General features: G+C 39.6%; 1 protein-coding gene across 1 annotated transcript; it reads right to left on the bottom strand.

Annotated features, from left to right (window-relative positions):
• Positions 1-4,981: 4,981 nt before the first annotated feature.
• On the bottom strand, positions 4,982-8,761 carry ccr7 (chemokine (C-C motif) receptor 7). Its single transcript, XM_005746024.2, has 3 exons — positions 8,642-8,761; positions 6,964-7,013; positions 4,982-6,737 (listed from the first exon to the last, which is right to left on the bottom strand). The coding sequence occupies exons 1-3, from the start codon at positions 8,655-8,657 to the stop codon at positions 5,673-5,675; spliced, it is 1,131 nt and encodes a 376-aa protein (XP_005746081.1). The 5' UTR covers positions 8,658-8,761; the 3' UTR covers positions 4,982-5,672.
• Between the last annotated feature and the right edge of the window lie 2,053 nt (positions 8,762-10,814).

The following is a 10,814-nucleotide window of genomic DNA, read 5'->3' on the forward strand; positions in this document are numbered from 1 at the left end:
GTGTGTGTGTGTGTGTGTGTGTGTGTGTGTGTGTGTGTGAGATCATGCGGTGCAGACGTGTAAAGTTCAAGGGTGCAGAAGCAGACACAAGAAAGAAAAGCTAATCCAGAAGATGTTGGGGGTGAGAGGGAGTTAAAAAGTAATGTAAGTATTTTTGACAATGCACAATTACAACTTGCTATCTGCAGCACTTTTACACGACCATGGTACATCTGTGTGCGTGCTTAAGGCAGTGGTTCCCAACTGGTGTGCTTTGCGACAACTGTACGATATATTTTTGCACTGTACAACTACAGAAAAAAATATTAATGATTATATTATTTTTTTAGGCAATTTAGGCTCATGCACACTTGGTAACTAGCAAGCTAAAAAAAAAAAAGGCGCGTGAAATCCAATAATTTCTTCTAAATGAAAACTCAAAGCTCACTTAAAGAGATGAGGAAAGTTTAATGATGGTGGAGTGCTAACACATTTGGAAAAATGATTTCAAATATGATGAGTGGTCTGCAGATGGGCTGCCTATAGTGCTTTGATAACACAATCTGAAGAAGCACTGATGACATATCAGATGCTATACAGATGATTTGGTGTAGAAACGAGTACAGATGTGCCCTGAAATCTTGGCTCCTGGTTTGGTGCATCTATCCATCGACCTGTTTATCTGAAAGAAGTTAAAATTGCGTTAATAAATAATATGTGCACTATAAATGTAAAAAAAACTGCTGCATGAAGGTATAATACAAAAATCTCTTTGGGATCTGATGCTTGACGAGTGTGTTCACCTCACAGAATGAAGATTTATTATACAGCTTTATAGAAAACTGTGATGGAGAGCAGTTTGTTCAGTGATGCCTGACTCCCATGGAGTCTCCAGTGATGCTTCCAGCCTCACTGATTAGTTTGTTGATCCTGCTGGTGTTTCTGGCACTATCGTTACCACAGACTAGTAGAAGATCTCCAACATCTCGCTGCACACCTTAAAGGATCTGAGCTTCCTTACAAAGTGGAGTCTGCTCATACCCTTTTTGTACACAGCGTCACTGTTGCTCCTCCAGCGTGTCCGCTGCTTCAACCTGATGCTGATGGGCGTAGTCGCAGTGTTTTTAATCCAGAAGTCAACCAGCATCTTTTTTGTCTTGCTGACATTCAGAAGGAGGTGATTTCTTCTGGGCCGCTCCAAAATGTTCCTGCACTCTGACTCCTGCCCACCCTTATTACACCTAACCACTGCAGTATCATCATTCCTTATTAAAGGACGTGCTCTGTGTGTTAATGGGTTAATCTGCCTTTAAGTTGTCTGTAAAGAGTGTTATAAAAATGCTGATTCATTTCTTGATCTTCGTGTTCCCAAAACTCGTTGAGCATTATTTATATATTTACCTCCACATCATTCTGGATTTGATAGCTTGTTATAAATCCTTTGCAGCACGGTGCTTTTGACTGTCTTAAAAGCACAGCTTTACTCACTGTAAAGGCTCAAATGACTAAGAGAGCTTTCAGTTTTTGCAGTAGGTAAATCTACCGAGGAATGATTATTAACGCCTGTGTGTGGTTTCTGGATCGCTCAGTGTCTCTCGCCTTGTCCCCTTTCACTGATGTGTGACAGTTGGCTGTTTGGCATTCTGCCGCTTCTGTCCAGGTGTACCAAGACTCATCCCCCTTCATATAGCTTGGCGTGGATGACGTTGCAGGATGGGAGTTACGGTCAAAAACACCCACAAGTCTCCAAAGCCCAAGTACCCCACAGTTTTTCTCTTATGTTCAACATATAATACATAATTGACTCTGAAAATGTTTGATGTTCCAGTATTGCATTATTGTGTTAGTTAATCATTACAAAGTGATCCTAGTTGTGATTTGTGCTGTAATCAAACAGCTTTTCTAGTTTAATTCACTGTGATGTCCAGGGTCGCAGTGAGGAGGAGAAAAGTGACTCTAAGGGCCTGTGACTGACAGAATAACGTTTGCTTCACAAGGTACTTAGAAACATATGTTTCCCAGCTTTAGTTTACTTTTCTTTATGGCAACAAAGAATGAATTCCAGTCAGCTCTAACCCTGCCCCCCCTTCCTATTACTTGGTTTGGTCCAGGTGGCTGATGTTGAACACTAGAGATGATACAATGGCTCAGTTAAAACTGAAGTATGTTTTTCAGAAAAGCAAAGTGAGATGGGTGGAAATTAAACTCATAGAATACAGTAGAATAAAGCTTTATTATCCCACGAATGAGAAATTTGGGTGTTAGACAGCTCTTCTAGCAAAAGAAACATAAGCAACCGAAAATAGTATATACAGATGTATAAAATGTTCAGAGATATGTATACAAATGGGGAGGAATGGGAATGATCCTGGTGAAGTATACAGTGTACAAACAAGCTGCAATTGAGTAGCAGCAATTAAAAAAAACATATATGTTAGTTAAACCAGCGATGTGTAAGCCATGTTAAACTGCGTTATAGAGTCTGACAGCTGCGGTAGCGCTCCTTCCTACACTGTGGGTGTAAAAGTCCACTGCTGAACGAGCTGCTCAGAGCTCGTACAGTCTCATGCAGGGGGTGGGCGGTGTTGTCCATGATGGATGTTAGCTTAGACAACATCCTCTCCTCCCCAACCTGCTCGACCTGCTCGACTTTCCTTGGATTAGTGAACTTATTTCATTTCTAACAGAAAATCATGTGTTTTTGTTTTTTTAGCTAACATATAATCGGCGCAGGCAGACTCTTTGTACTTTACCTGCTGCCAGGCCAAACACATCAAACCTGTGGCTCAGGCTTAGCTGCCCCACTCCCCTGACACTGAACCGGCCCTGATATCTGAGGAAACAGGTGAGATATTTCACATCAAGAAGTGTTTTCACCTGCAGGAGGCCTCTTGGGAAATGATATTTGCATTCTACACACTATTTAAATAGAACGTTTTTGGAGAAGTGTGTGTCACTCTGCGTTTATTTTCCACACTGTCTTATGACTGTTGCAGGTGCTGAGAGCTTTCAGGAAGCTGAAACCAATTAAAACCTATTTGAGTTCCACCAGTTCTCAGGACAGAGACGTATTTTAGTTCACTATATTTTGTTTGGAAATTCATAATCGAAGGATTATTTAAGTTTTATGTTAAAGCAGTAAAAATTTATTTTACCCAATTTTATAGATGAGAATTGAAATTCACTTCCATCCCAAAAAACTTACATATATTTTATATGTATTTGGTTTAAGCCACCAATCACTGAAAAAGTAAAATGTAATTGATCAATTATCATAAAAAATATGAAAATGTAAAATATGACTTGCATATATCTCATCAATCTTCCCTGAAATAAAAATGTGTTATATGTTGCCGTGGTTTCCTTTGTTAAAGTGGTGGGGCCCAAAGTGATATGTTTTTTCCATGGGGCCCCAGATCCCCAGTGGCACCCCTGGTGGCGTCATGCACTAAACCAGGGGTGGGCAACTCCAGGTTTTAGATGTGTCCTTGAACCAACACAGCTGATTTAAATGGCTAAATTAGCTCCTCAACAAAGTTCTCCAGAGGCCTGGTAACGAACTAATCATGTGATTCAGGTGTGTTGACCCAGGGTGAGATCTAAAACCTGCAGGACACCGGCCCTCGAGGCCTGGAGTTGCCCACCCCAGTGTTAGAGCCACCTACCTCACTAACAGATGAAAATCTGTGTAAACCACAAACCCTTGTAATCGCACTCAGTGTCGTGGATTTCGATTTCTTCGTCTCGTTACGGATTCTTTAATTCCCATTTATACTTCATGGTTATTCCGCTGATGAGTTTCGGTTATGTGATGTTTTGATTCATGTCTTGGTTTTTATTATTAGTTATAGTAGTTTTAGTTCCCTCAGTAATTGCCACTATGTTCCTCCTTTGTCTCGTCTCGTCAGTGCCTTCTCCTCTCTCTCTGTTACCACGTCTGGTGTGGGTCTTTTTGTTACTTCCCCGTTTTATTTTGAAGGTTAGTCTTCTGTTTTGTCTTGCTCTATTTTGACTTTCCTTCCTTTGTGGTTGTGAGTGCTGTCCTAAATGTCAGTGTTGTCTCTCTTTCCTTTCAGCTGTGCATCTTTTTAATCAACCCTCTGTACATAAATAGCCCCGTGTTACTCTTTGTCGACTCATCTGTTTTGTCTTTCTTTTGTTTCTTTTGTTTTTATTTTCTATCCTCAACTGAACTTTGAGTAAACGAGTGATGAATTGTATCCTTTCCAAATTTGGCAAGAATCCTTCCCTTATCTGATTTTTGCATTCTAACTGTGACACTTAATACTTTGTATTTGTAATTAAAGCAGTAAATCATTGCAGCTGCAGCAATTGTGGCTGTGTCGAAGGGATGTGGTTAGTTAATGGATTCTCGCCACCTTCAGCACAACTTACTAGACTTTTAGTCCAAAATCAGTTTCTGCTCTAGTGCCACAGGGACAGATACGGCACATCTCACACCTCAGTACCTTCAGTCAGATTGGATTTAAGCTTCTTGTTTTGGCATATTTAAATTTATTGATCTCATCGCTTTTGTGTGTTTGTTTTAATTTGATTGGCTTATGTAACATATTCATTTCTCAACTCTTGTGATAAAGTATTTCTTGTTTTGACTTTTTATCTGCCCTGCATAAGAAATAGTCAAACTAATCTCCAACTTAATAGTTTTATTATTTTACAACTGTAGATACTAGAGCAACTTTACATGATTCAAATTTCAGAATAATCTTTATTTATTCTATGCATTATGTGTTTATCCTAGACCTTCATACGCTATCTGAATCATGCTTTGACATCATCTTTTTTCTGATTGGCTGCCCCTTGCAAACTGATATCGGAGAGCAGGTGAGTGCCAAGATTGAGACGTCTGAAGCCTGAGCTTTTAGCTCGCAGGGATTACCATGATTAATGTGAGCTTCCAGTGTTGGAACACTATATACAGGACAAAAAAGAACAACAGATCCTGTGCAGCTAGCATATGAAGTATGACAAAGTGCACATTTTTAATTGTAATTTCTCCGAATATGCCATTGCTATTTTTGATGTAATAAGTGCACCTGAAATCTTGTTTTAATATATTTAATCTTGTTTTGATAATCTGGGCTATTTACAAATGGCAGAGAAAAGTACAAATAAAAGGTACACAGCTGGCTTTAGTTTGATTTGATATACCCTGCTTTGAATAACAAGCACAAACAGACAGAAATAATATACATGTAGCAAATGCAAAAATGATCATGAAAGTTGTTTAACAGATACAGACAGAAATAAACTCAGGTGATAAAAAGAAAAAGAATCTATGTAGATCAAACTTCTGTGTATATCAAACCTATCTTTAACTAAAAATGCACTTTTCTGTTTTTTGTAACACTGTGTGGTAAGGTGTTTAATACTGTTGACATTTTTCTTTAAGATCACAAACATCTTGAAATCTTAGAACAAATATACAAAAACAAGGAGAGCAGAAAAACATCTGGAAATCCATTTGTGTCATTCACACTTTTTTTTTCAAGCAGCGACATAAAATTAAGATTGAGCCAAATTTAGTTCAGCTTATTTGTGCAGTCCTCCACAAAAGTCCCAGTTAAGCTATCTACATATAAAAACATATGCTTTGATATTGTCCATAGCTCTTTGTAAGCAGGTGTGTAACACTAGGCTGAAGGTGCTGACTCCTCCACACGGACGCTGTTTTAAGGAGAAAATGTGGTGGTGGTCTCAGTTTCAGTGGGCACTGAGCTCCGCCTCCTCCCACAGGTATACCTAAAGAACCTCTCCTGGCTCATGCAGCCAAACTCTTTCAGTAGTTTCAGGAGGTCATAACGAAACTTTGTACCGATAAAGGCATAAACAAAGGGGTTCAGGCAGCACCTCAGGAAGGCCAAACTCTGGGTCATGTCAGTGGCATAGAGGAGGTTGTTGTCGTATTTGCAGTCTTTCAGTACTCCGCGTGCTGTAAGAACTGTGTTCCAAAACAGGACCACGTTATAAGGCGTCTGGAAGACCAAGAAGACAGCGACCACAGCGAGAATCACCTTGATGGCCTTATTCCGTTCAAAGCTACGAGCATAGTAAAGGGTCCTGAGGATGCTGCTGTAGCAGAAGGTCATAAACAAGAAAGGAAGGACAAAACCCAAAGCAATCTGAGTTGCCTGGACGGTGATGCGAAGTGGGTCACTGCTGCTGGAGAAAGGGGTGCAGGTATTGTTATTGATGGTGGTGTACACCATTTCTGGCACAGAGAAGATCAGGGCCAACACCCAGACCAAAGCTGATGACAACTTGCTGATAATCACTGCCTGGGAGCGGTGGCGGTGAGCAGAGATTGCTTTGGAGATGGCAAAGTAGCGGTCAACACTGATGAGGGACAGAAGCAACATGCTGCTGTAGAAGCTGACCTTATAAATGGTGTACATGGCTTTGCACAGCCCTAGACCCAGCACCCATTCTACCATGGAGTTGGCTGCCCAAAAGGGGAGGGACAGGGCGAAGAGCAGGTCTGCGAAGGACAAGTTGAGCAGGTACACATCGGTCATGGTCTTGAGTCGCTTGAAGTAGATATAAGTGAGGATGACGAGCATGTTTCCTGCCAGCCCCAGGAAGCAGATGATGGAGAAAAAGATGGGCATAAACACGAAGCGGAACTGCCGATTGGACTGCTTCCCACAGAGTTCAGGAAACTCACTATAATCCGAGCTGAAAAAGCTGTAATCTGTGAGTGCAGTAGTTGTGTAATTTCCATCGTCGGACAAGCAAGGCTGCAAAAACAGAGCAAAAAACACATGAAAGAAGTAAAATAACAGAGCAGATCAGACAAAACTACACCTGCCACCTGCCTTTGGTACATTGTACTTTTACACCACCACTTCCTGGGGGGAGGGGGAGCACTTGGTACCACAGGGGAAGACTGCGGTTCGGTAAATACTATTTATCCCAAACATATTTACAGCTGGAAGAAGAGCTTCAGTGAGGTGTTTCTCTTACCTTAGAGGTCATTAACCATACCAGCACAGTCGGCAGAAAGTTCTGGAGAGCTGAAAAACAAATGTAGATTATTTATTTATTTATTTTAGAAATAGGATCTGTGGAGACAAGCTTAGTGTTCATATAAACGATGACTTTTCAAGATGCTCAAACGTTAGTTTTGGACTTCCTCAGCTTCTGTGCGAGGGAGGTTTAGTAGAAAACCCATATACATGTATTTCTATGCAGATAATACAACTGGTCTTCAAGCCATAAAGGGCTGAATGACCTTTAAATTTCTACTTCAAAATTCAAAGAAGGGTGTTATTAGTTTTTAATATTGTATTGGGCCTGGACACCTCAAAAATGGTCTAGTTGTTCTGGATTGTATTATTTTTGTCCGTCTGTAAGGAAATGTGTTCGTTAACAATTTCACTATGTGCATGTGTGTGTATTTCTGCACATGACTAACAGTTTGCATTGGAGTTACACAAATCCAGCAGATGCGTGCGTGGTACAGATCACATCTTTTGAACTAATCAAGCTATCAAACCCAAAATAAGTTAATTGATTGGTGGTATTAGGGTGATTTCCTTTATAACACGCATGAAATTCGTGTTTATTTGTCAGCTTTTAACCCAGAGTGAAATTTGATATTTGGCTTTATTGTCAAGTATTATTAGTATAGTACTGGTTAACATTTGAAAGCTCAGGAAGAAACACAAATCCTTTGTCACATTTTTGTCACAGCAGATCCATCCGCTGTGGTGACCAACTGTAAATAAGAGAACAGCTGCTTCTTTGTTTTTCTTCTTCTATTATTGTTACATTGTCTACATGTGTGGGATTTTATGCTTGTAAAAAACTTGACAATAACTGTTTTCACTGTCTGACTGCAACGACTCTTTATTACTGCCAAACAATCATAGACTGTTTCAGAAGTTTTTCCCCTTCTGGTCTACATCTTTTATCTTTTCTAATCTGTTTTCGGGGCTTTTGATCATGTGGCCATCGGGGAAAACTTCGTTCCTTCTTTTTTTTTCTCATGAAAGTTATTTGTGGTACTCACAAATCTGATTAGTGAAACTGTTAAGATAAATGAGACTTTTAATAGATTGTGACATTACTGATATGTTGATAATATTTAAAACTAAAGACAAGTGTTACCAACCGCAATAAAATCTGCTTCTATTTCCTAATTGTTGATGTAAGTTGTTTTAAATGCTACTGGTGTATTTTTAGTAATTTGGGCTTCTTCAAAAATGATACTTTGAGCTGCTCCTTTATTTCCCAAGGGGCTGTCGCAGCGGATGGATCCACATTCGACTTTGCCCAGATTATTACACCAAATGCAACCTTGTGATTTATCTAACCTTGCGACAGACATATACTAGAACAAACCATGCAAGGCAATTATTATTATTTTATTTTACCACCAGTAAGCAGGTAGTTGTAAAGTTGCTGAATCAAAGTCTCTAGTATTTAAAAAAGCAGCTTTAACACACTAAAAAAATGCAAGTCCATGTTAAGTGTTCAATAGTAGATGAAACTGCCACAGCAGCTATCATTAGTTTTAAAATATAAAACGTGAGATTTAAGAAACACAATCTTTTTGATATTTTTTTTTGTCTGCATTTATTCATTCGTTCATCACAGCGCACACAAACGTCCTTTAACTATGTTTCTAAGCTCTACTCACCTCTGAGAGGAGTCATGTTGGCTGACGGCAGTTCACTGTAGGTGAAGCCGCTGCACACGCAGATCTGTCTATTTGATGGTGCTTTCCCTTCATTCTCACTGACAGGTCTCTGAATTTTTTTTCCTGATACCACATCACGTGGTAACCACCACATGTGAAGTGAAACCACATGTCACAAAAGTTAACTTCAGTTAATGGCGCAGTGATATCATATGAAATATAGATGGAGTTCAAGCTACGATGGTGTGTGCCAGTTGGTGTTCTTTGTTTCTCTCTCCCTAACTCTCTCTCTCTCACACACACTCACACACACCCCTACCTGCCTACTGCAACTCTTTATTATTATTATAAAGAGATTATAACCTCTTCAAAATCTTCACTCTACCATGTAACACTACACATGATCTATAGAATAAAAAGAAAGCACAGGTTTGGTGGTTTTGATCACGTTGAATTATTTGTTAACACTACTAGCCAACATTGACATTTCTTTGCACAGCCCTTTGTTCCTTGTATCTAACTGAGAAGTCGTAGGTGTCGATGCGTAAAGCACTGTGAAAATTTCAAATGTTAGTTCAGAGGAACTTGAGTGATTCTGTGCCTAAGGGGTGGCTGAAGTTCAAAGCTACACATTGCAGTCGGCAGATACTAATCTGAGAGCTAACACGTATTTGACCTGATAATAATCAGCATTTGCTTGGAGCTGAATGAAACAGATGAATTCTCTGAATGTTTTGTGTTCATACTGAAAGATAGTTTTGCTTTCATTGACATTTGCTGCTGTTACTGTGACATTCAGGGCTAATGCTGGACATGAGGTGAAACCCTACAGAGCTGCTTCTTTTTAACTCAAGATCTGCACTAGCTTTCTGCACACCTGTCTCTCTGCGGTATTGTGGTTTGTTGCTTTCACTTGAGGCAGTACTAACCACAGTACAAACGTGGCATGTTACAATGCATCGTATCATCTTTCACGTTGAAACCATCAGATCTGTCAATCGGATGGTGATTAGTTTCCAATCTTATGAGGCTGAAACCTTACAAATCATTGCACAAAGATTTAAATCTCCTGCCAGATCTGTGGCATTACTCGAAGCACCTACTGTGTCAGGATCGGAGATGAACAGGATGATGGGTACTGCTGCTATGAAAAACAGGAAGAGGAAATCAGAACAATTCCTTCACATGTTACCCACTTCCCTTACCTGTACTGTGCAAAGGAGAAAATGATATATGCAAGTGCAGTGAGCCATGGCGAAGCTCTTATTTCTGCACCATGAATGTTTTACAGTACTGTCATCAAACAGTACAGCTTTTAAGTAAGGCATTTAAAAGCAGCGTGCAGATGAATTCAAAAATATCTGGTGTGTTTGTTTAAAAAAGCTAAACAAAAACATCAAAATACTTAATCAGAAACAAACACACACACCTTCATACAGGTAATTAATGCAGAAGAAGTGGCTGCACATGATGAAAGACAAGAATTGACTTTGTTTATATATGGAGAATTCTGCTGTTAAATAATGTTATAAAGATTTTATTGCATGTTTTTTGGTACCTGTGGAGCTGAATCAGTCTGTCACAACAAGCTGCCACTTTCTCTCTACTCAATCTGCTCTACTTGTGATTGACAAATCATTAGCCATTATCTAATGAGCATATCCTTTCTGACTCTAATTACAAATGGGAATGACAGAATTACCTTTTTAATAATACAAAAAACCAAAGTTCTTAAACAGAAGTTCCCTTTTTCTATAAATTTCTGTATAACCTGATGTCCTTTTTTTTTTTTCTTTTTTTTTTTTGCCACCACAGTCCCAGCAGCCCCTCCCCCTCCTGGTCGTCAGAAAGAATGCAGGTTTAAGCCACTTAAATCAGTCAACCAATCGTTTATACTGGAGAGACTAAGTACAGGAGAAAGGATTACTGTTAACTTTGAAGAGATAGCAGAGTATAAAAGAAAATAAAAAATATGGAGCTGAAAATGAGCAGAGAAGGCAGAGAAGGCTGTTTTAGTAGCTCAATACAGCTGAAGCCCAAATATACAGGGTGGGCCATTTATATGGATGCACCGTAATAACATGGGAATGGTTGGTGATGTTAAAGTCCTGTTTGTGGCACATTAGTATATGTGAGGGGGCAAACTCCTCACGATGGGTGGTGACCATGGTGG

The sequence above is a fragment of the Pundamilia nyererei genome, unplaced genomic scaffold (assembly GCF_000239375.1).
Source record: "Pundamilia nyererei isolate P.nyererei 1_Seehausen unplaced genomic scaffold, PunNye1.0 scaffold00171, whole genome shotgun sequence".
In the NCBI taxonomy this organism is placed as follows: Eukaryota; Metazoa; Chordata; class Actinopteri; order Cichliformes; family Cichlidae; genus Pundamilia; species Pundamilia nyererei.